We start from the raw sequence: 27,183 nt of genomic DNA on the forward strand, positions 1-27,183 counted from the left end.
TTTAGTTGGACCACTTTTTTCGCTTTGTGACAGATGGCGCTGTAAGCAGTGAATTGTTGTATATCTTCAAACAGTACTACATAACTAGAAAATAACTAGATTTCAAACAAAGCATTGTCGACGCACAGCAAACTGCAGAATCGGTTTAAAAATTTGTAATTAAGATAAACAAACTTAGCAATTTGTTTTCACCTACGACCAATCGGGATTTGAAGAGGAAATGCAGATGGCGGGAACCCTGGAAATTAGAGGTACCAAGAGAGTTGTATCAAGATCAACTGACATCAGTACCTTAATGCATTCGTATAAGGCTATGCTGACAGTTAATGTGGATGGTAAATTGGCTGGAAAGATATTTATTGTGCTGCAAGAAGTTGAGTGCGCTCTGCCCCCTACGATTCTTTCTCGTGTGCGTGGTCTTGGATGGGCAATGGGGAATATTTACGTCCCAGCAACCAAGAGTGGGAAATTTGGGGTACGAGAACTACAGCTATTGTACGAGCACAGCCTTTGGCCAATAGCTACTCGAAATAACTTGCTTTTGCTCGATTCCTGGTGAGCGTATAAAAATATTTAGAGCAAACTGTCCGTCCTGAAAAGTGTGTGACATTTCAGTTTATATCACCTGGAAGCACTGGACAAATTCCGCCTCTGGATGCTTGTTTTTTTCGTGCCTGTAAAACATATTATCGCGCAGTCCGCACCTACACCTTAAAGGATAGCTAGTTTCACGATAAGCCCCATGACGGGCTCTTTCGCATTTGGTCACGTACCATCACATTAAAAAAAAATGGTTCAAATGGCTCTGAGCCCTATGGGACTTAACATCTATGGTCATCAGTCCCCTAGAACTTAGAACTACTTAAATCTAACTAACCTAAGGACATGACACAACACCCAGTCATCACGAGGCAGAGAAAATCCCTGACCCCGCCGGGAATCGAACCCGGGCGTGGAAAGCGAGAACGCTACCGCACGACCACGAGATGCGGGCACCATCACATTCTATCAGTTCTGATGAGCCCGTTACACCAGCATGATTCTATACGCATTCTTTAAGAGAGGATATCTAGCATGGTTTGTAACTTCAAACGCCTTCGCCTTCGTTCTTGACGGTGCTTTTTAATGTGATCATTGTAGCGAGCCAGTTTTCATTCGATCTTGACGATGTAACCTAATGGTTTGTTTTGAACATTACTCGAATGTCGGCGATGTCCATTTTCTCAAGAGTAATAAGCACATCCATAGAAGGTTGGTCTCTGCACCTCTCAGACATTCATTTTCTGTCACCCTCCTGACGCACATGATGAGTCGTCAGCTGCTAATCTTATTCCTGTCATAATTGTTAACACAACACTTTGTAATCAGCCTTACTGAAGACTGAACTTGCGATCCCGCCCTCAACGGGTTCCTTTTTGGATCTTAAACGCGTGGCCAGCCCACAATTAGTTGTCTGGGTCAGGATAACATTTCATACACAGCGGATTTCGTGGTGTAGGTTGGATAACAGGATTCTTGATATGTCTACATGTATGTGAACCTCACAAAATAATGGAGGAGGCGGTTAAGCAATGATACAAAAATTCAGATTCGTGCTGCTTATGTCACTGGCTGATATCATCATGAGATGGGCGCGATGAGAAATTCTATTGATGTGACAACTCATAGAGACTGTTGGTATGGACCTTGAGTAATTGGGTAAAATGTGTTGAAATTACAGTAAAAAGCTGGAAAAATTAAGAAAAGTGATGGAAAAACGTGGAGGCTGAGAGTACGTACCATTTCTCCACTGGTAGGCTTGACAACTGACGGTGTATACTATCTGCGCTCCGCGGGTTTAAATACTGTAACACCCCCCTCACCCCCCCCCCCCCACATTCCGTATGTGGTTATGTATTGTACGTCATAAAAATTAGACACAGTGTCCAAAGATTTGGAGGCTAGGACGACTACCACATAGGACACCGGGTGCAATATACATCACCAATACGAGGATCAGATACCTGGGTTTCTTTGAAAACGGAACATGGAGACAACTGCCAGTTGGTGGTTGGAGTGCTCACACGTAAGTTTCACATTATCTGTGAATTCAGTAATGCTGGCAACTGATGGGTTATGCATGGGGATCATATTAACCTGTACTGCATCAAAACAGCCTGAAGATGACGCGATGAAGGGTCGAAACGGGTAGCGACAAAATGAAACAAAATCATAAGGACGGCTGTAAGGTGTTTCATTTTTTGACATGATGGTAAACGGCCGTCGTCCCAGAGACCTCCTGCTAAAATGATGGACATGCAAAAGCTAAACATTATTTCGTTTTTCCCATACACTGTATTTAATGATATACAAAACAACAAAATTCCACAAAATCAATCCTTCCTTTCTTTCAGATATGTTATGGATATTATTATTATTATATAAAGCAGCTGAAATTGTGCAAATGTGTTGGTTGATAAGAATAACTGGAACTGTTATAAGGCAGATACTGTTAACTTAGTTCTCTCATATTTATCTGAATTTAAAATTTTTTGAACATCCAGAATCCATACCTACGAGCTACCAGTGTATTAAACGTCACTTTCTGTAAAGTGTGCCGTCCTTGATATACACTGTAAGTGTATTTTATTATGCAAGAGCCTGAAGATGGCATAGTAAAATATCGAATGTGGTAGTAAAAGTTAAATAAAATAACGTCTCAACTGCACCGCTGTTTCTACTGCCATCGCAAAAACATTCACGATTGGATTGAACTGATGGGTTGGTGTGTGATTATTTTTAAGAACCTGCTTTGCAAAATTATGTTTTCGTGAATTTTGACTATTAATACCACGACCGTTATCAGCATGTCCGCCTTAATGAAGTTCATCTCATGAACTCAGGCTTACTCACACAAAAGAAATCCCTCTCACTGTCAGCATTTTGTGTAGTGTATTTTGAATCACTATTAATTTTCCTCCCAAATCGGTAAGTTTCCCCACCTAGATTAACAGCCTAGATTTTCCAGAATGAGACTTTCGCCCTAGAGCGGAGTGTGCGCTGATAGGAAACTTCGTGGCAAATTAAAACTGTGTGCTGGACCGAGACTCGAACTCGGGACCTTTACCTTTCATATCAACGCACACTCCGCTGCAGAGTGAAAATCTCATTCTGGAAACATACCCCAGGCTGTGGCTATGCCACGCCTCTGCAATATCCTTTCTTCCAGGAGTGCTAGTTCTGCAAGATTCTCTGAAGAGCTTCTGTGAAGTCTTGAAGGTAGGAGACGAGGTACTGGCAGAATTGAAACTGTAAGGACGGGTCGTGAGTCGTGCTTGGGTAGCTCAGATGGCAGAGTACATGCCCGCGAAAGACGAAGGTTCCGAGTTCGAGTCTCGGTCCGGCACACGGTTTTAATCTGCCAGGAAGTTTCAGCCTAAATTTTGTTTTGTTATATTACAAATACGTAGAACACGTGATCAGAAAACGTAACAGGGTTTTAGTAACAAGGCTAGTGCTGTGTTTCCTGTAGTGAAATCAAACCAGTATCATGCGTCGCGTTTAATAGAAATTACCCAGAGCTTTGATTTGGTGCAGGTGAAAATATGATGTTTTCTTAAGATTTAGTACGTATAATTTCTTCACCCAAATTAAATAACAACAATGTTTCTCGCATGTTGAAACTTCAGTAACGTCGTCAGGAAACGCATTTTCATAAACTTTCTGTGTATCCAAAATGAGATTTTCACTCTGCAGCGGAGTGTGCGCTGATATGAAACTTCCTGGCAGATTAAAACTGTGTGCCAGACCGAGACTCGAACTCGCGACCTTTGCCTTTCGCGGGCAAGTGCTGTACCATCGGAGCTACCGAAGCACGACTCACGCCCGGTACTCACAGCTTTACTTCTGCCAGTACATCGTCTCCTACCTTCCAAACTTTACAGCTCTCCTGCGAAACTGGGAGAACTAGCACTCTTGAAAGAAAGGATATTGCGGAGACATGGCGTAGCCACAGCCTGGGGGATGTTTCCAGAATGAGATTTTCACTCTGAACTCCCGAGTTCGAGTCACGATCGGGCACACAGTTTTAATCTGCCAGGAAGTTTTTTGTGTATCATCTTAAAGTTCAATACGCAAATAAACCTAAAATGAAAACAAAATTCAGCTCACCCAAAAGACAGTGTAACCAGCTTTAACATAGTACATGGAACAGTTTGTGCATTTCAGGGAGCGAAATGAAGTGTGAGGACACGTGTGTGTTGTGTACGGGACATGGCGACATTGCTTCGCGCCTCCACGTGTACCGAGCAAAGTGTCAATCAAAGAGGAATTCTAAACAGACTACATTGCAGTGCAGTCTGTTAAATATTTAAATACTCTTAAGAAAATTCGTTTTCCACTTTTTACAGAATAATTACATTGGGATGCTTACGTCATATAATAATCTGATTTTAAGTGAACATTGGCGCAGCAACTGAAAGGCGAGTGTTCGTCACCCTCTGCACTGCTTATAGAGGCTACGAGCAAAAAGGTTGAAATGAGGGGCGGCGTTGTCAAGGGGTGAGACAACGCGCCGGAAATGAAGTGAAGAAGGAAAGGGAGAAAGTGGAACTGAATGTAACAATGAGCAGAAGTATTTAAATTCGAGTACAAACATTCAAAACTGCTGTTGTGTTTGACTTCTATTATGCTGCTACCTTTATTTCTTTTTGAGCAAAATTACAATGATATAAAAAATAGAATTCTGGCAAATAACACAGAGTAAATACCAGTCATCACACATTTTTCGTGACGTATCGTTTTCAGATTGTCCCATTAACATTGTCCTGTTTTGAGATACCGTCTGCATATTCTTCCAGATGCACCTTTCCACGTGTGATACCTAATTGTGGCAAGCACATACAATATTGGGTTTCGCAACTTATTAGGATTCCCTTCACCTTCCAACATTCACAGAATAGTACAGTCACACGGCATCATAGAAATTACGGTGCTTTTGAAAATGTAAACGAACAGCTGTGATTGCAGAGTTCTGCAATTTCAATGATTCAAAGCAGAAAACCCAGGTGGACTTATGAAAAAAAGTCAGTCACTGTATGTAACTGCGAAAAATGTAAAATGGCTCTATCTTTCTTTGAAGTATTTGATCACATAGCTTTCGAGAGAAAGCGCTGTATTTAAGTAAAGGTACAAAAGGTTTGTTGCCATGTGTAGTCTTGCACTGCAGGTTTCGTTAGGCGTCTTACGCTTGTAAATCTCTGACTGAAGTAAGGAGCACAGGGAAAAGCTTAAAATATTTTATGAGACGATGTATTTGATCTCAGTAAAAGGAATGATATTGCAGGGAAATTATGACAGTTGCGTTAGCAACGGAAGAGAGACTTAAAGAACTCAACCTTGTAACTCAGACCTACTGTACTGTACATGGAAACACTGTTAGAAAATTAAATGTGGTAATAATATGTGCACACGGACAAAAAGACAAAATGGTCCAAAGGACAGGTGCTTATATTACCACTACCATTGAAGACCTGTTGTGGAAAAGAAATGGAGGTAGATTTGTAATAGTAATGTAGAACTATGAAGGTAGCAATTACGGTGGTGTCACCCTGAAAGAAACGGAAAAAGAGGTAGAAGAAATGCTACGCAGAAGTGCAGATTAAGGAAAATAGTCAGCCTAAAGATCAAATTAGAAGAAAATCTCCACAACAAAAGACAATAAGAGAAGTGAAAAGTATCTAGTTAGAATTACTATGTAGCTTGATGTAAAGATGAATCTGATTATAAAGAGAAACAGTACAAATGATAAATGTCTTCTTAAATATTTTTTTGGTTTCACATATTGAAGGAGTAATTCCATCAGCACATATATGGACAACAAATAACGAGGGAAAGAAGGAAATCAGTAGTCAGAGACATGAAGCCAGACAAAGATATTCTGAATTAGTTAGAGAGTTGAAGTATGAAATAGTGCAGTTAAAGATGACACTGAAATATTAAATAATGAAGAAACAAGAAAGGCTGGGGGGACATACAGTTTTTGATGAAACATTTGTACTGGTATCGAAATAGCTTAATTAGATGAGTACAGCACCCTATGTGAGAACTCAGTTTGAATTCCATTTCAATGATACCTGCACTGTGAAATCTGATATATATAAGCGTTATTATGAGTGAATTGCTCCTCCACTTCATTGGTGTTTCATGAGATAATGCTATAGTAATATCTTCTGATTGACGAACTGACAGGTGTAGAGACATCGTCAGCTGCAGTGGTAGAATTCAGTACCAAGTTTCATCAAAAGATGTACCTGGTCCATATCTAGGGTTGTGAGAAGCTGGTGACTAAGGTAAAACTCTTTGAGAAACCATCAATACATTCAACTAATAGTACTGTTTGAAATGATACTTCAGGAAACATCATTAGCTATAGCTACTGGTAATTGCTGAGGTTATGCTTGACAAAGCAGTGGAAGATTCGTTAACTGAAGATATCTGAGCTGATGAATGTAGAGTCACGACCGGTTCAGGAATCACAAAACAGCTGATATCGGAGCTGGTTGAGAGGCACTGGAGTAGAAGCTGGTCCAAATGTTGACCATTGCAGTTACTGGAGACTCCTAAGGTGATGTGTGTTCAAACAGTGAGCAATTCATTGGGTAATGATGACTTAGCAGTTGGATGTAGAAACGTATTCATCCCTGGTGCCAGAATTAAGCTGTAGAGACATTGTCAGTCCAAGTGGTAGAATTCAACCCCAAGTTTCATCAAGCGACATACTTAGCCAACATGTAGGGTTGCGAGAAGATGATGGCTAAGATAAAACTGACTGAAAAGACATCAATACATTTAACGAATACTAATGGTTGAGGTCATGCTTCAGAAAAGATCGTTAGTTGTAGCTATTGGTGATTACTGAGTCAATGCTTGTCAAAGCTGTGGGAGGTTCATTAACTGATGGATGTAGGATCACCATCCGTCTAGGAATCAGAAAGCAACAGATGTTCAAGCTCGTTGAGACACAATGCTCCACAAGCTGATACAAATGTTGACCGTTGTAGTTACTGGAGACTGCTAAGGTGATGTGTGTCAAAACAGTGAGTGATACATTGGCTGATGATGATTTAGTAGGTGGACGTAGAAACATCTTCAGCTGTGGTGCCAGAATATAGCAGCTTGAGATGCCAGGCAGCTAGAATAGAGTTCAGCTGTTGAACAGTGGATTTACTGATGAATGCTTAGATGATGTGTGTCAAAACAGTGAGCGATACATTGGCTGATGATTTAGCAGGTGGACATACAAACGTTTTCAGCCCTGGCGCCAGAATATAGCTAGCTGAGATGCCTGGCAGCAAGAAGAGCATTCAGCTACTGACCACTGCATTTACTGGTTACTGTCGAGCTGCTACTTGTCTAACGACTGAGAGGTTTACTGACTGTTGATAGCTGACATGATGGATACAGAAACTTCTTCACACCAGATATTGGATGGTTGGAACACCAGGCAACCAGAGCAGGGTCCTGGTGTTGAGGACTGAAGTTACTGGGTGATTACTGAGTTGCTGCTTGTTAAAAGACTAAGAGACTCATTGGGTGATCATGTCTTAGCAGGTGGATGTAGAAGTGTCTTCAGCTGTGGTGGCAGAATATAGCAGCTTGAGATGCCAGGCAACCAGAAGAGAGTTCAGCTGTTGAACAGTGGATTTACTGGTGACTGCTTAGGTGTTACTTGTCAAAACACTGGGACATTTATTGATTGATGGTTGCTGAGGTGATGGGTACAGAAACGTCTTCAGTCCCACTACTAGAAAGACTCGTAGCTGGCTGGAACGTTTGACAACCATAGGGGGGTCCTCGTGTTAGCCATAGCAGTTATTGGATGATTGCACATCCAAAGATTGTGAGATTCATTGGCTGATGGTGACTGGGGTAATGGATCTAGAAATGTCTTGAGGGTTGGTGTCAAGAAAGCGTAGCTGTTTGAGACTCCAGGTGGTGGGAACACTCTACTGCTGGTCCTTCTTGTAGAAGCGGTGCGGCACGAATGGCAGCCGGCACACCTCTACGGGTACGTCGCGGCCGCGCACCTGGACAGCGAGTGAGGTGCCGGGCCTCGAGTACTGCGAGTCCACATAGGCGAGGGCGACGCTGCCGCCCAGCGAGGGCGACGGGCAGCCGCTGGTGACGCGGCCCACCTGCGCTGGGGCGGCGTCGCTGAGGGCGGCCACCACCACCGCCCCCGCACGGGCTGGCGGCCCAGCCTCCCAACGTAGCCCCACGCGCCTCCTCGGGGGCCCAGTGCGCAGATGCTCCAGGATCACGCCGGCGCCGGGGAAGTCCGCCGAAGCTCGCCGTCTCTTAGCTGTAAGGACAAAACGCACTCTCCCAGTTGCTGCACACATCTACAGAAAACTAGGCATCTCCATATAAACATATATATAACCATATAAACATATATATATTACAGTCTGCTCTATATGGGGCAGAAACATGGACGCTGAGACGAGAGGATGAAAAAAGGTTAGAAGCATTTGAGATGTGGATGTGGAGGAGAATGGAGAGGATGTGCTGGATGGCAAGAGTCAGTAATGAATGAGTATTGGAAAGGGTTGGTGAGAGAAGATGTCTGCTGAAGGTTGTAAGAGAAAGGCAAAAGAACTGGTTGGGACATTCATTGAGAAGGGAGTGCTTGCTAGCAGATGCTTTGGAAAGATTGGTTTGTGAGAGAAGAATAGGAGCAAGAAGGATAAACAAGATGATAGACGACATAAAGGGAAGAGGAAATTATGCAGGCCTGAAGGGGATGGCCAAAGACCGGACAGCCTGGAGTTTCAGAAGAGTTGCTCTACTGAGAATGACATTTACATGTTCACACAGCAGCTATGAGATGCATTACAAAACAAAATAACACCAGTAGGTAATTTCTGTGACGTACCCAAGGCATTTGACTGTGTTAATCATAGTACACTCCTAGATAAATTGCAGTTTTATGGGACTGATGGTACAGCTAACCAATGGATCATGCCATACCTAACCAAAAGAATGCAGAAAGTTGTACGTAGTAGTATTTCAACCAACAGAATCTAGGGACATGATCCTGACTGGGGAGAGTCCACGTATGGGGTTCCCCAAGGCTCAATCTTATGTCCACTACTGTTTCTCATATATGTAAATAATCTACCATCTAATGTACAACAAGCAGAATTAGGTCTTTTTGAAGATGACACCAGTATTGCAATCACTCCCAGTATACACATAGAAATGGAAGAAACGGTGAACAAAGTTCTCAAAAGTATCATTAACTGGTATTCTGCGAATGGTCTCACCATGAATTTTACAAAGACCCATCATATTCAGCTCTGCACCTGTGGTGGTACTGCATCAGTGATAAGTGTAATGCACCTGTGGTGGTACTGCACTATTGATAAATGTAACACATGGTGATGAAGTAATACATAGGGCAGAAGCTTCAAATTGTTAGGTGTCCATATTGATGAGAATTTAAATTGGAAAAACACGTTTTGGAACTCCTAAAACAACTTAGTTCAGCCATATTACTAGATATCCTGGAAAACTATTGCAGATACACGTCTGGAATACGTTTCATTAGATTCACCAGACTAATAACAACAAAATAAATGAAACTCGTGCTTTACTTGTACCTCATCTAGTTTTGCGATGGGTTCATATAAGCGAAGTTGCTAAATTTAGAGCAAAATCTTTTGCCAGCCGCAACTCCATAACTAAATATTTGCGGACCTATGTTTATATGAATTTTTTTCTTTAGTTTTACTTGTAGAATGGCATATTAAAATATTTCCATATGCTCGTGAATCACCCTGTATATACATACATTTACAGACAATGGTGCCTGTAACTTCGACGCTCTGTAGCATCGTCAGATGACGTCTCTGGTCATGGGTTCCTATGTACAACTTGATCTGCTAAATCCCAACTACACCTCTATAAGTGTGAAACATGAACTGTGAAACAGCCTGTATAAGGAGATATTAGTCAACGTGGTTTTTAATCAGAAATTGCATTCGAATGTAGTTGATCAAAAGAAGATCATGTGATGCATATAACACATAAAAACATATGGGGGACACCTGCCTTAAGTGTGCCAAATTTTAAGTTTTTTATTTATTATAGTACAAGCAGTAAGTTAAAAAAACTATTTGAATAACTTCATCCTCAAAAGCCGACTACTGCTCATGGTTTCAGATTTAAAGAATGGACAGTCAGAGAAAAATAAGCTGAGTACACTTAAATTTCTAAACATCTGCAAGTGGCACAAATTAGGAATCAGGTTTCCTAATTTGTACCATTTGATTCATAAGTTGTACCACACTTACACATTATGTCCCTGAGCTCGAAGATATATATTAGTCAAAGTTTAAGAAAATGTTCCATATTTTAGTTATTACGTAACCTTTTGACTTCTTCTACCAATCCCACACTTTGCATGAATCCACATTTTGCACTTCATGTAGCTGATCCTTTTTTGCATCCAGTATTCCTCCTGCAACTCGCAATACCATTCCCCTGTTTTAGAAATAAGTATCTGGGATTACTTCCGAGTAGAGTGTGTTAAACCCCTCCTTTTGGCAGGTTTAGCTGTAGTTTTAGATCTCGCGTTCTTTAATTCGGTTAACTTATTGTTGGCTAGATCCAGATGCCTCCCTTCAAGCTTTCATAATTTCCCTCGGATTCGGCGATATTTCTCGAACAGTCAACTTCGTCCCACTTTTGCTCACCATGGCTTCCTCTGCTTTGAAATTACGGGGCAATACGTTCGTTCTGAACTCTCAAAGCAACTTTTCTTACACCCGATATACTTGAATCGAAAATCATCCCTGCAAAGGTCAGAATGTTCTGTTCCAATTAATTTTCACCTTCGTTGGAAAACGCTTTAAAGCGGTCATGAAATATTATATCTCAATCTGAATTTTCTTTTTCATCATGCTTGTTAATTGTTGGCTAAGGAAACTTTTATAGACATGCACATTCATTCAATCCGTGACCCCAAATTTTGGTACAGTGTTGTTCCTAAATGCAATTCATTTCTGCTTCGCTTCCGATAATGCCTTTCTTTGCTATATGTGATACTGCAATGCAAAATAATTATTTAATAAATAACTTAGGGTAAACAATGTGTCAGAAACTTCATCATTCTATTTGTAAACATAACACTACACAAATAATGGCAAACGAATTTCTTACAGCTCAGTTTGCAAGCAAGTTCCTTAAACTGCACAAGAAAAATTTAAGAAACTTATAGTGGTTTAAATGAATTTTATCCATAGTGGATGCTGTCGAACTCCGTGAATGTTCCTTCATAGGATGTAGAAAAATATCCGCTACCAGTCACAATTAAAGGTTATTTATTTGTCACACCACCGGTTTCGAGCTTGCGCCCATCCTCAGGTGATTATACATTCATACACATGTTTATACTGCTGGCGATCAATAGTGATGAAGCATCATTATTATAGTTACACTGTGGTGACAATGTTGCCACATAGTTACACACTCAAATGAAAGTTGGCTTCGTCGCTAAACCAAACCACACAGTGCGTCCAGAACGAGATTTTCACTCTGCAGCGAATTGTGCACTGCTATGAAACTTCCTGGCAGATTAAAATTGTGTGCCGGAGTGAAAATCGAACTCGAGACCTTTCTCTGAAATATGGACTTGAAAGTGATAATAAGTGTGTAACTAAATGTGCAAAACTATCACCACAGCGCAACTATAATAATGATGTTTCATCTCTATTAATCTCCAGAAGTATAAACATGTACATGAATGTATAAACACCTGCGGGTGGGCGCAAGCCCGAAACCGGTCGTGTGACAAATAAATAACGTCTTATTCTTATCACTTTTCTACATGTTATAGTACTTTATTGCAGACAATGTTACCATTTCCTCATTTTTAACTATCCTACAATGGCATCACAACCAATAAATATTCATGACTGTCTTAAATCTAGGTTGACTGTACGTACAGGTTGCCAGTTATTGAACTAAATGCAAAAAAACCATAAATTAGTTACAAACTATTGCATGCACACCTTTTATTCAACAGGTAAACAACACTACATATATTCGGATTTAGGTGATGACACGTTCGCTATGGCTGCCATCATTGGCGACGATGTGACGCAGACGTATAGCGAAATTCTGTATGACCCTCTTGAAGTTTCGGAACATCGATGCTGTCGATCATGTCCCGAATGGCTGTTTTCAGCTCAGCAATGGTTTTGGAGTTACTGCTGAACACCTTGTCTGTAATATAGCCCCACAAAAAGGAGTCACATGTGTTCAAATCCGGAGAATACTGCAGCCAATCCAGGCCTATGCCAATGACCTCTGGGTATCCTACAGCCAGAATGTTGTCCCAAAAGTGTTCCTCCGGCACACCAAGCACTCTCCTGCTTCGATAGGGTCGAGCTCCGTCTTGCACGAGCCACATCTTGTCAAAAAGACGGTCACTTTGGATAATGGGAATGAAATCATCTTCTAAAACCTTCACATACCGTTCGGCAATCACCGTGCCGTCAAGGAATATCGCCTCGATTATACCGTAATTGAAGACTGCACACCACAAAGTCACCAACTGAGGATAACGAGACCTCTGGATCGCGAAATGCGGATTCTGAGTCCCCTAAACGCGTCAATTTTGCTTTTGACGAACCGACTTAAATGAAAATGGGCTTCGTCGCTAAACTAAACCATACAGGGCGTACCAATTACGAAAATGGCCCGCGGCCAACTGAGCAGTTAGAAAGTCCTAACGCAAACCGTTCAGAAGTTATGGTGATTTTATTTTATATAGGTTAATAATTGAAGGGCTTATTTCAATAGTGGTACAAGTCCATTACCTCCACTTTTCTGTCTACAATGCTTCTGAAATTAATGAGCCAAATAAACAGAAAGAAAAGTTCATCTCTAGCAAGAGGCCATATCCTTGAATATTTCTGGTATCTCAACTGCAGATTTTTCAGCGCTCATTTAACTTTTTGACTCTATATCTCAATATGAACAAAAATGGACTCGTACCACTATTGTACATACACTGCAACAAAAAAAAGAGCCGACGATTCACGAAGCAACTATCCTAATGGCACGGAAACAGGCAGATGTGATGTACATGTGCACAAAAACAAATTGTTACAGTTTCTTCTTCTTCTTCTTGCGTTACGGCCTCTGTAGGACCACTGGTGGACTGCATTTTCCTCTTCTTCTCCCATAACCTCTTCATTCTTTCTCTTCTTCTCTCCGCTCTTCTTCCGAGATCTTCTCTTGGCGGCTCCACTGGTGACATTCTAATCTTTTCCTGTATTTTCCTCTGTCATTGATCTCCGGCATATTTGTCGGTGTATATTTGCTCCTCCAATTTTCCTTTCCTTACAGTTTCAGAAAAAATGAATGATTCATTCGAGAGGAAGAGCTTCAGAAATTGAGGACGTAAACAACCTGTTGGTCCACCTCCTGGCACTTATAGTTACTCGTCTTGGCACTGATTGATAAGAGGTGTTGGATGTCCTCCTGAGAGATACCGTGCCAAATTCTGTCCAATAGATCAAGAAAGTCTCATGCTCGTATGAGGGTCTTGCGCGTGTAGCTCGAAAAGTTCTGAGTTGGAGAGAGATTTGGTGGCCTCGATGGTCAAGGTAGAATTTGGCGAGCACGAAGAAAAGCAGTACTCTCTCTCTAGTAGAATTTGTGCATAAGATCGTCGTCTATACGTTCGTGGCATTTCGAAATTTTCCGCTCCTGATACCAAAGTTGTATTTTACACGTTTTTTTTTCACAATTGTAACGAGAACGTTACGGCTGTAGCGGTTCCATTGGGTAATCCCATATCGATAATTCACTCACCAATCAGCCATGAGAGTCCAGCTTCCACAGGCGTCGTCGTCTCATCTAGGTCGGACCCGTACAGGCAGAGTCCAGCTTCCAGTCTGGAACACACGGTAAGCAGGCGTTAGCCCATTACATGACAGCAGTTACTTAGCAGATGTATACCTTACGTCCTCACGTCATACAACCAGTTGCGTTACCTGCCAGCACATTTTTTTCCTCAAAAATTTTCAGCACGCTGTCGATGTGTAGTGAGTACCTCCGCTTATAAACTATTGTCGACAAGTCATGTTATACCAGGACATCGCAGAAAAGAGCTTTCTCGTAAGGTGTTTACTAATTACCAAATAGCATTACTATGGCCAGTGTTTCATTGTAAAGATATCCGGTACTACGGGTTTGTAAATCCAGCAGTTTTCTGTGTTAGTGGCATATTTTGTGCATCACTAAGCGTTTCGGTAGATAACACCACAATCTTCAGGAGCAGGATTACATGCTTGCATGTTTTATTAGTGCAACGCACAGACGTGTTTTGACAGCAGCAAAGCATGTGAGACAGTAGTTATCTTGCATCTTATTCTGGTTATGATAATCTGTGTGTTTTCTTTTTTTTTTCAGGAACGGCAGTATTATAATTAAAAGCGAAAAATACTCAAGATTACTGTGTAGTCTCAGTAAAGTTGAATCTAGTACACGCCACACTCTGCTAGTTGTCGCATGTGCTTCACACTAGGTATGAGCTGATATACTACATATTTATCTACTTTATACACAGGGCGAACTATCAGTTTAATAAGTCACAGCTGCAAAATACTAACGCGAATTCTTTACAGACGAATGGAAAAACTGATAGAAGCCGACCTCGGGGAAGATCAGTTCGGATTCCGTAGAAATATTTGAACACGTGAGGCAATACTGACCTTACGACTTATCGTAGAAAAAAGATTAAGGAAAGGCAAATAAACGTTTCTAGCATTTGTAGACTTAGAGAAAGCTTTAGACAGTGTTGATTGGACTACTCTCTTTCAATTTCTGAAGGTGGCAGGGGGAAAATAAACGGAGCGAAAGGCTATTTACAATTTGTACAGAAAGCAGATGGCAGTTATAAGAGTCGAGGGGTATGAAAGGGAAGCAGTGGCTGGGAAGGGAGCGAGACATGGTTGTAGCCTCTCCCAAAGTTTATTCAACCTGTATATTGAGCAAGCAATAAAGGAAACAAAAGAAAAGTTCGGCGTAGGCATCAAAATACATGGAGAAGAAATAAAAACTCTGAGGTTCGTCGATGATATTGTAATTCTGTCAGACCCAGCAAAGGACTTGGAAGAGCAGCTGAACGGAATGGACAGTGTCTTGAATGCAGAGCATAAGATGAACATCAACAAAAGCAAAACGAGGATAATGGAATGTAGTCCAGTTAAGTGAGGTGATGCTGAGGGAATCAGAATATCAAATGAGACACAAAGTAGTAAAGGAGTTTGTCTATTTGGGGAGCAAAATAACTGATGATGGTAGAAGTAGAGAGGACATAAAATGTAGAATGGCAATGGCAAGGAAAGCGTTTCTGAAGAAGAAAAATTTGTTAACATCGAGTATAGATTAAAATGTCAGGAAGTGGTTTCTGAAGTATTTGTATGGAGTGTAGCCATGTATGGAAGTGAAACGTGGACGATAAATAGTTTAGACAAGAAGAGAATAGAAACTTTCGAAATGTGGTGCTACAGAAGAATTGGGGAGAAGAGGAGCTTGTGGCACAACTTGACTAGAAGAAGGGATCGGTTGGTAGGACATGTTCTGAGACATCAAGGGATCTGCAATTTAGTATTGGAGGCAACGTGGAGGGTAGAGGGAGACCAAGAGATTAATACACTAAGCAGATTCAGAAGGATGTGAGTTGCAGTAGGTACTGAGAGATGAAGAAGCTTGCACAGGATAGAGTAGCATGGAGAGCTGCATCAAACCAGTCTCAGGACTGAAGACTACAACAACAACAACAACAACAACAACAACATAGGCGGATAAACTTCAGCACCTCAAGGACAAGGTCATTTTACTGACACGTGATGCAGGTCGTCAATGTAAGAGTATATGATAATGAATCGGACCAAACGAAACACAAGTCACACTAAAGGGTGCCAGAACGCCCGCATCGTTACACAGTCGCACCCATATATAGCGGAGACGCTGGCGTGTTTTCTCTCACGGAGTCGATCATAAAGGTGCTGAATGGCCTGCTGCGATAGGTTGTGCCACGAATCGCGCCTTTTGTTGCCATCCAGCAATGGTTCTTTCAGGCCATTTCACGCTTCATCATGATCCGCTCATGTTTAGTTGGCGAGAGATGTGGTGTTCCTACTGGCCGGGGCAGTTGTTGTACACCATGAAGAGCACGTTGCATTGCAGGAGCCGTACGTGGACGTGCATTGTCGTGCTGGAAAAAGCACATTACCGACCTGTCGAAGAAATGGCATTAGCACAGGGATAACATTGTGTGCAATGTAGTGGGCACTTTACCCGGCAGAGGCACCAGATGTGAGCGCCACTAGAAACCGAGCGAGGTGGCGACGTGGATAGCACACTGGACTCACATTCGGGAGGACGACAGTCTAAGCACGCGTCCGGCCACCCTGAATTAGGTTTTCCGCGATTTCCCAAACAATTGCTTCAAACAAATGTCAGGATGGTTCCTTCGAAAGGGCATGGCCAACTTCCTTCCCCACGCTTCCCTAATCCAATGGGTCCCCTCCCCCAACCAATCTACCAGTAGAAACGTATACCCTCTTCCCTCCCTAACCATGAATCCTAGGGTGGGAACTGTGTGCATAGGGCGACTACAGCCTGGAATAGGCACCTCACCAGGTCTGCGCCATATGAGTGCGCGTGCACGTCCAACGCTTGCATATAGTCCGGTCCTGCTCTCACCACTGAAGACAACAGGTGGCATTCAGCTGTCCAGCCATTCTTTCATGAACACCACATCAGTTATGATTGGTGGTACTGTGGTGTCACTGTTAGCATGGCCAGATTCGGATGGATACTTAGTCCTGGAGCAAGCAGATTTTCCCCAATGGTCCCAACTGACACAGCAGGGGCAACGTGAGCCTGGATTTCGTCCCTGGGTGATGTCTGGCCACGAACCGCAGTTCACACAATGCGTCCATCTTGACCTGCGAATGTATTACGCAGGCACATGGAAACCCACAGACAACTGCAGACAGCACACATACGACATCGATGAAGTGTGTCAAAGACGTGTAGTAGTCCGTTAATATGTCCATCCAGTTCCCTATAGGTCTACAGTGCGGCCGGGTTCAGATGACTGAAACACTTCAGTGGGAGTTTCTACTCGTCGGTTCGGCATGGTTGTACTTTTCAAACACTGTTCAGCTCTGAACTCAGCACAGTTGCTGCGTGAGTGCCCTCTGATCGTCGATGGCTCTATAAATGAATCATGAACACTACAACCAGCGTGCACACATATTCTGTTGCCATTCAACACAGTCCTTGAACGTTTTGCGTTTTTGGTCCTCGCTGTGGTAGTATACGAGGGCTATCCACAAAGTACGTTACGTTTTCGTTTGTGTCCGTTAGGGGCGGGGCTAGCGCGGCCATCTTGGCGTCATGGCATTCCGCCGCTCAGTCGGCATCCTGCCGTGCTGGTGAGAGGTTCGTGCTGTACTCCGCTGAGTTACTGTGACGCTTTGAAATGTCAGCGGTAATTGAAAATGCCGCGAAGTGTGAAGTGCGTGCTGTAATAATGTTTCTGGCTGCAAAAAACTGTACACCGATAGAAATCTATCGGCAGCTTTGTGAAGTGTATGGGGACAACGTAATCACTGGAGTGCGTCAGTGAGTCATAAAATTTAAAAATGGCCGAACTGACGTTCACGAAGTGGAAGACCCAGCATAGTGACTGCCGGACTTGACGAAAAAGTCGATGCCGCGGTCCGTGAAAACGGTAATTTCACAATAACGGAACTCTCTATGAGTTTTCCACAGATTTCACGAAGTTTGTTGCACGAAATCGTTACCGAAAAGCTCGGTTACCACAAGTTTTGTGCAAGATTGATACCAAAAATCTTGACAGAGATTCACAAAAAATCTGCGAATAGCTGCAGCGTTAACGTTTTTGGACGCTTACGAGAAATATGGCGACTCATTACTCGATCGCATCGTTACTGGTGGCGAAACATGGGTTAAGCGTGTGAACTGCGAGACAAAATTGCAGTCAATACAGTGGGGCACACAAATTCCCCCCAAAAACCCAAGAAATGTGTGCAGACAATGTCGGCAAGGAAGGTGATGGCGACTGTCTTTTGAGAGAGAAAAGGTGTGATTTTTGTGGATTTCCTGGAAAGAGGCACTACAGTAAACTCTCAAAGGTATTGCCAAACTCTGCACAACCTCAGAAGAGCAATACGAAACAATCGCAGGGGAAAGTTGGGCTCAAGGATCTTGCCGATTCACGACAACGCCCGGGCCCACACGGCAAATGCCACTCGTGGAGTTCTCGAATCTTTTAAGTGGGAGTTGTTTCCTCATCCGCCGTACAGTTGCGACCTGGCACCGAGCGACTTCCACTAATTCCCAGCAATGAAGAAGTGGCTGGCTGTGCAGCGTTTTGATGACGACGCACAGCTTCAAGAAGAGGTAACCACGTTGTTGAAGGCGCAGGCGGCCGAATTTTACAACGAAGGAATTCCCAAGCTCGTCCGTCGCTACGATAAGTGCCTTAATCTAAATGGCAACTATGTAGAAAAATTGTATTTAAGTGTGTCTTTCATATGTATATAATTAAAAAAATTCCAATACTTTATATATTTTTAATTCCAAAACGTAATGTACTTTGTGGATAGCCCTCGCAGATATTTGTGTGTATATTTACTTGGTTGAGAAGATTAATGGATAGGTGAAACTGCTGTACATTGGCTGTATTATGTACTTCACAAAAGAATATCCATATTCTAAGCTCGTATACACATGGCCTGACAGAAACAGAAAAGTAAAGTGCCCAGAAGGAGAGGAGGAAACGAAATGAAACTTCATATCTTGAGATGGAATGTGATGTTATTGCTGTGATAACAAACTAGAACCAAATTTACAAAGAACTTGGCAGTACGAGCCCAATTATCACTTGCACACCTCCTCTGTCCTGGATGCAAGCAGTGGTTCAGTTGGGAAGGGAGTGATAAAGTTGTCATATCCTCTCTTGAGATAAGCCCAAAGGTATTGCAACTGGTAACCGATAATGTGGGTACGGCAAACGACAGAGAGTCGACGTCTGAGCCAATCCTACCTGTGTTCCATTGGGAACATATCTGGCAATCTTTCTGGCCACAGGAGTACTTCAACATCGCACTGATGGCTCATGTATCCACATGCCATGTATGCATGTGCATTGTCCTGTTGTAAAATGGAGCAACGATACACATGACAATGCAGGATGTCCTGAGGCACTGTTGTGTCTTCACAGTTCCCTCAGTCCTGCTAACTCTGGACCCTAATCATAAACCATGGCTCTGCATAACAGGACATCAGGAGCAACATCGCTTGGCCGCTCCAAACCACTGGATGGACGGGACATCTTTCCTCGCCGACGATCATCCTCCAGGGTAGTGCACAACCGTGATTCGTCGTTGAACACAATGCGAGGCCATTCGTCAGCGTCCTCGGTTCCCGGACAAGGCAACACTCCAAACTCAGCCGTCTGTGTGGAGGTGTTAGCAGCAGTCCACTTGTGGGACAGTAATTCACTACTCAGCGTGCTGCCAGAGTCCACCCAATGGTGCGAGATGATACAGAGTCTTTCAGACAGTCTGGATGGCATCTTCAGATGTGATGGGGTTACGACGTTCCTGGCGGCCAAAATGGAGATTCTGTACTGTGGTGGTCAGATGTGGTCGACTGGATCCTTAAGTGCATGCTTTGCTGCCCTCACATTCCCATGAAGTCCAACATCTGCCAACTGTCACATCCAAATAACACACATCTGGATATTGCACAGTTCACCAAGCTGTCCAAATCCAATCACACAGTATCTTTCAAATTCTGTCACCTGCTTATAACGCTGTCTCACACGAGTACATGGAATTCTGGGCAATTCGAGAGAATGATTGGGGCCCCTAGATCACCCGACATCAGGCCCATCGAACATTTATGTGACATAATCGGAGTCAGCTAGTGCACAAAATCCTGCACCGCGAACAGTTTTGCAATTATGAACAGCAATAGAGGCAGCATGGCTCAATATTTCTGCAGGGGACTTCCAACTACCTATTAAGTCCACACCATATCGGGCTGCTGCACTACTCCAGGCGAAAAGAGGTCTGACACAATATGGGGAGGTTTTTCATGACTTTGTCACGGCAGTCTATATAATTCGTAATGTACTATACTCGTCTCAGGGCGGTTGAAATCGCCACGTCAGATTCCCCTCGCTGTACCAAAGATTTGGAGAGGGACAACAGATCATACTAATGTACCCTCATTTTTGTCTCATTGATGGAGTCATATCTGAAACGAGCAAGCCACCGCAGTAACACAATTTGGGATTTCCTGCACGACCTGTATATCGGGGTGAAAAACATCCGGTACCAGTGTTACATGAGCACTGTATAAGAATCTACAAAAAACATCATTACATGGGAACTGAAGCTGCTGCGTAATCCCCAGATCAAACGCGAATTGTGTTGACAACTTTGGTCCATGGCTGCGTGGGGTGAGCGCCACACTTGAACGCTACCAACCACACTTACCAACTGAAATGTGGACTCATCTGACGAGACCACGGATTTCCAGTCGTCTAGGGTCTAATTGATATTGCAAAGAGACCAGGAGAGGCACTGCAGACGATGTCTTGCAGTTAGCAAATGTATTCGTGTAGACTACATGTTCCCACAGCCCATCAATACCGAATTTCGTCACACTATCCTAATGAATACCAGGTGATCAAAAAGTCAGTATAAATTTGAAAACTGAATAAATGACGGAATAATGTAGACAGAGAGGTACAAATTGAGGCACATACTTGGAATGACATGGGGTTTTATTAGAAGAAAAAAAAATACAAAAGTTCAAAAAATATCCGGCAGATGGCGCTTCACCTGATCAGAACAGCAATAATTAGCATAACAAAGTAAGACAAAGCAAAGATGATGTTCTTTACAGGAAATGCTCAATATGTCCACCATCATTCCTCAACAATAGCTGTAGCCGAGGAATAATGTTGTGAACAGCACTGTAAAGCAAGTCCAGAGTTATGGTGAGGCATTGACGTCGGATGTTGTCTTTCAGCATCCCTAGAGATGTCGGACGATCACGATACACTTGCGACTTCAGGTAATCCCAGAGCCAATAATCGCACGGACTGAGGTCTGGGGATCTGGGAGGCCAAGCAAGACGATTGTCACGTGCAGTCACTGACGTTTTGCTGTCCGGCGCCATCTGTCGGACATTTCGTGAACTTTTTTTTTGGTTATAATAAAACCCCATGTCATTCCAAGCATGTGTGTCAATTTTCACCTCTCTACCTACATTATTCCGTGGTTTATTCAATTTTCAAATTAATACTGACTTTTTGATCGCCCGGTGCTTTTGACGTACTTCCGATATCGATTACTGCGGTTATTTCACTCACTGTTGCTTATCTGTTGGCACTGACAACTCTACGGAGTCGCCACTGCTCTCGGTCGTTAAGTGAAAGCAGTCCGTGGTGAGAGGTAGCGCCCGAAATCTGGTATTCTTGGAACACTCTAGATGCTTTTGCTCTAGGGATACTGAATGCCCTAACGATTTCCGAAATGGAATGTCCCTTGCGGTCTAGCTCCACTACCGTTCCGCGTTTAAAGTCTTTTAATTGCTGTCATGCATTCATAATCACGCCGAAAATCTTTTCATATAAATCACATTAGTACAAATGACAGCTGCGCCAATGCACCACCTATTTATACCTTGTGTACGCGATGATATCGCCATCCACATATAAATAAAGATGGATATGGAACACGTATACCAATAAATGTGTTGTATTCTTTCTTATTTCATCTCTCTTGCTATCCCATGATGTTTTGTCATCTCAGCGTATGTAGGTGCCAGGGAGAGGGGTGTGCAGTTCATCTCCTGTCCGTCTAGCTTACACCCGAAATGAAGAGTCCGTGTGACTGCTGTACTAGAGTTTATGTTTCCACGCAGGTAAGGCGTATTTTCCGATATTACGTTCAATTCATTTATGGTGGACTTTTTTTTTTGTTGTACTCTGTGCCGTGGTATACACAACAGCTATTTTCACGATACTCGATTCGGTTTCTTTCTGAAAAATCCTGATGGGATTCCAATTCGGTTTTACAGAGCCTACTCTACTGCACTGGCTCTTTACTTAGCTTGCATTTCTCACAAATCTCTTGCCCAACGTAAAGTTCAGAGCGACTGGAAAAAAGCGCAAGTGACGCCTGTATATAAGAAGGGTTGAAAGACGGATCCTCAAAATTACAGACCAATATCCTTAACATCGGTTTGTTGCAGGATTCTCGAACATATTCTCAGTTCGAATATAATGAATTTCCTTGAGACAGAGAAGTTGCTGTCCATGCATCAGTGCGGCTTTAGAAAGCATCGCTCCTGCGAAACGCAACTCACCCTTTTTTCACATGATACCTTGCGAACCATGGATGAAGGGTATCAGACGAATGCCATATTCCTTGACTTCCGGAAAGCGTTGGACGCTGTCTCCCACTGCAGACTCCTAACTAAGGTACGAGCATATGGGATTGGTTCACAAGTATGTGAGTGGCTCGAAGACTTCTTAAGTAATAGAAACCAGTACCTGGTCCTCAATGGTGAGTGTTCATCAGAGGTGGAGTGCCCCAGGGAAGTGTGGTAGGTCCGCTGTTGTTTTCTATCTACATAAATGATCTTTTGGATAGGGTGGATAGCAATCTGAGGCTGTTTACTTATGATGCTGTGGTGTACGGGAAGGTGTCGTCGTTGAGTGACTGTAGGAGGATACAAGATGACTTGGACAGGATTTGTGATTGGTGTAAAGAATGGCAGCTAACTCTAACTATAGAAAAAAGTAAGTTATTGCGGATGAATAGGAAAAAGAATCCTGTAATGTTTGAATACTCCATTAGTAGTGTAGCGCTTGACACAGTCACGTCGATTAAATATTTGGGCGTAACATTGCAGAGCGATTTGAAGTGGGACAAGCATGTAATGACAGTTGTGGGGAAGGCGATTAGTCGTCTTCGGTTCATTGATAGAATTTTGGGAAGATGTGGTTCATCTGTAAAAGAGGCCGCTTATAAAACACTAATACGACCTATTCCTGAGTACTGCTCGATCGTTTGGGGTCCCTATCAGGTCGGATTGAGGGAGGACACAGAAGCAATTCAGAGGCGGGCTGCTAGATTTGGTACTGGTAGGTTTGATCATCACGCGAGTGTTACGGAAATGCTTCAGGAACTCGGGTGGGGGTCTCTGGAGGAAAGGAGGCGTTCTTTTCGTGAATCGCTGCTGAGCAAATTTAGAGAACCAGCATATGAGGCTGACTGCAGTACAATTTTACTGCCGCCAACTTACATTTCGCGGAAAGACCACAAATATAAGATAAGAGTTTAGGGCTCGTACAGAGGTATACAGGTTGTCATTTTCCCTCGTTCTGTTTGGGAGTGGAACAGGGAGAGAAGATGCTAGTTGTGGTACGAGGTACCCTCCACCACGCACCATATTTGCGGAGTTTGTATGTAGATGTAGATGAATATCAAGTTTACGCCCTTTTTTCCCCCACTAACACTTTGTTGTACCAACTACTTCTTGCAGATTCAGAGATACCTTTTCGTTCTACTTTTTTACGGCTCATATACGTAAATAAAAAAATAAAAATCTTTTTTTGGTTTTTATAGCCTATCTACTATAGCAAGCAGTAATGTCATTTAATGGATTACTTCGTATGTGTCTTCGTTATGCATTTATTCTGGAATTTTTGTACTACAGCCAGTCAATCATTAGTTGCATTTTAGATCATGCAGTATCCCGCTATTTTAATTATTTCATGTACACCGTTCAGTGTTTGTTTATTTCCCTCTCTGCAGTTACGAGAGATGTTTACAAAATAGCTTGTTTTACCAATTAGCCACCAGATGGCAGTATTGTCTTGAAGTTGCCGTGGCGCACAAGTCACATGGTGTTTCAGTTTTGTGTTGACTGTAGCAATGGACACATGGCAGCCCCTAGTGGTTTGCACCTCTGTTGCATTTTATTTTAATTCTGACTATATGACGCTGTCAGGTATGACCGCAGCTATCGTATTTTTTGGTACGTTATGCTGTAACATTTAGTTTTAATTTTGTCCGAAAAAGATGTCCCTTGTGACACCGAAAGCTAGGTTACAAATTAATTGTGATTTTCAAAATATTGGAGGTAAATATGTTGGTCACAGTCTTCTCTTGAGCCATATACTGGATGAGAATTATTGAACATTGTGAAATAAAATCGTCATAACTTCTGAACTGTTCGTTACGACGTTCAGACACTACGGTTGACCATGGGGCACGATCAGAATTCGCATGGTTTTATTTAGCGTCGAAGCCCACTTTCATTTGGATGGGTTCGTCAGTAAGCAATATTGGCGGTTTTCTGGAGACAGAGAATCCGCCTTTCGCGATCGAGAAGCCTCTTCACCCTGAACGGGTGACTGTGTGGTGTGCAATGTCCAGTCACGGAATAATCGGAGCGATATTCCTTGATTTCACGGTGACTATCGAATGGTATGTGAAAGACTTGGAAGATGATTTCATCCTCATTATCCAAGTGACCTTGATTTCGACAAGATGGCTCTTTGGTACCCAGAGGCCATTCCCATTCGTCTCGATTGGCCGCCATTTTCTCCGGATCTGCACATTTGCAACTCCTTTTTGTGGGGCTATATTAAAGACAAGGTGTACAGCAAAACCCCAGCTGAGCTGAAAACACTCTTTCAGGAGGTCGTCGACAGCATCTATGTTCCGATATTTCAGCAGGTCATGCACAGTTTCGCTATTAGTCTGCTTCACATCATCGGCAATAATGGCATGCACATCGAACGTTACATAAATCTGAATATCTGTAGTGACGTTTACATGTTGAATAAAGTATGTGCACGCCGTTGTTTGAAACTAATTTACGTTTTTTTTTCTTCATGTAGTTCAATAATTGTCAGCCTGTAGTTTATTTACGACACTACCACGATTATTTACACTAAATACCTTATCATACTTCATACTGCACATTGTGGTCTCCATTATATCTGTAGCTATTTGTTTTTACCATAGTCGAATGGTTCAAATGGCTCTGAGCACTATGGGACTTAACTTCTGAGGTCATCAGTCCCCTAGAACTTAGAACTACTTAAACCTAACTAATCTAAGGACATCACAAACATCCATGCCCGAGGCAGGTTTCGAACCTGCGACCGCAACGGTCACGCGGTTCCAGACCGTAGCGCCTAGAACCGCTCGGCCACTCCGGCCGGCATAGTCGAATCATTTTATTTATAATAAATGTCTCATAATTAATATGAGATTGATCATGATAGTTCTAATCCGAAGTATTTTTTACCATTGGGGTAAATTCTAGAAATCAAAAGATCGCCACTGATGTGACGTTACAGTCGCCATGTTGTTTATGGGCCAGCCGGTGTGGCCGAGCGGTTCTAAGCACTACAGTCTGGAACAGCGCTGTTGCTACATTCGCAGGTTCAAATCCTGCCTCGGACATGGATGTGTGTGATGTCCTTAGGTTTGTTAGGTTTAAGTAGTTCTAAGTTCTAGGGGACTGATGCCCTCAGAAGTTAAGTCCCATAGTGCTCAGAGCCATTTTTTGTAGTTGTTTATGATGGTTGGAGCAAGTACAGTGTGTCACACATTCCTCTTTCTCGAGGCCCACAATTACCAATGTAGGGACCACAGCTGTCTGCACTTCGCACATACTAATTTTGAACAACGCAAAAATACGATGAACGAATCAAAAAATGTTCAACTGTGAAATCTTATGGGACTTAACTGCTAAGGTCATCAGTCCCTAAGCTTACACACTACTTAACCTAAATTATCCTAAAGACAAACAAACACCCATGCCCGAGGGAGAACTCGAACCTCCGCCGGGACCAGCAGCACAGTCCATGACTGCAGCGCCCAAGACCGCTCGGCTAATCCCGTGCGCCGATGAACGAATCATGGACACTACAGTGGAGTGATATGTCTTCTGTGAACGTGGAACAGTTCAGTATTAACCAGTGAGCGCATTGTAACAGGTCAAAATGATTAGTTTCTTGTGTGTGTGAATGAGTGTGCGTATGATATATATATATATATATATATATATATATATATATATATATATATATATATATAGAGAGAGAGAGAGAGAGAGAGAGAGAGAGAGAGAGAGAGAGAGAGAGAGAGAGAGAGAGAGAGAGAGAGAGAGGGGGGGGGGGGAGGGAGGGAGGGCGGTAGGGAGAGAGAAAGACAGACAGACAGATATAAACAGATTGTCGAATTCAACACATGACAGGACAGAAAGTCCTGATTATTCGTAACAAAAATTTTCTGGAATAATTTGATCAGTCGTACAACTTAGTAACAGTGCCATCCCCTATGAGTGGAGAAATGATTTACCACTGTGTTAAAGAGTTTGGCAGAGCGCCAGATTTACCATTTATATATCATGTGAAAGGTTCTGACGAAGCAAATTGAGAAAAGCTGTAGAAGACAACGGACGAAAGAGGTATACCTTTCTTGATAACACAGTTGATAGAAATCTATCTTATCGATCAGAAATCTACATTGAAAGAAATGGAAAATGTAAGACCAGAACAAATTTGGCAGCAAGACAAGGATGTATTTTGTCTCCGATTTCTTTTCTTTTTTAGCATTAGTGTTGACGGCATGCTGAGGCAGTGCAGAAATAAATTACGTTTTATGCTTCTAACTTCACAGAAAGGAATTGTTCTGTGGCATTAGCCTTTACTGATGATCAAATTGTGATTGCTGATAGTGACAACACACGTCAAAAAACTTATCATATTTTATCCACAAAAGTTATGCAATTTGTTGGTATCATCGAGGAAGACAAACGTCATGGCTTTCAGGGGCCAGGAGCTAATTCCCAGGAAAACAATAATATTGGGTCAGTAAAGAGAAAGAGTAAACTTGTTGTGGTGGTCTTCAGTCCTGAGACTGGTTTGATGCAGCTCTCCATGCTACTCTATCCTGTGCAAGCTTCTTCTTGTCAAGTTGTGCCACAAACTTCTCTTCTCCCCAATCCTATTCAATACCTCCTCATTAGTTATGTGATCTACCCATCTAA

The 27,183-nt window shown here is 42.6% G+C and overlaps 1 protein-coding gene across 2 annotated transcripts in view; it reads right to left on the bottom strand.

Moving 5' to 3' along the window:
* Window positions 1-4,648: 4,648 nt before the first annotated feature.
* Window positions 4,649-27,183, bottom strand: part of LOC126293404 (aminomethyltransferase, mitochondrial) — a 168,492-nt gene continuing 145,957 nt past the window's right edge. For both annotated transcript variants that reach the window (XM_049986617.1, XM_049986616.1), the window contains 2 exons: window positions 13,864-13,946; window positions 4,649-8,341 (listed from right to left, as the gene is read on the bottom strand). In XM_049986617.1, coding sequence (XP_049842574.1) covers window positions 7,986-8,341; window positions 13,864-13,946 — 439 coding nt within the window. In that variant the 3' untranslated portion in view covers window positions 4,649-7,985. The remainder of the gene's footprint in view (window positions 8,342-13,863; window positions 13,947-27,183) is intronic.

Source organism: Schistocerca gregaria, chromosome 10, assembly GCF_023897955.1.
Source record: "Schistocerca gregaria isolate iqSchGreg1 chromosome 10, iqSchGreg1.2, whole genome shotgun sequence".
Taxonomy (NCBI): Eukaryota; Metazoa; Arthropoda; class Insecta; order Orthoptera; family Acrididae; genus Schistocerca; species Schistocerca gregaria.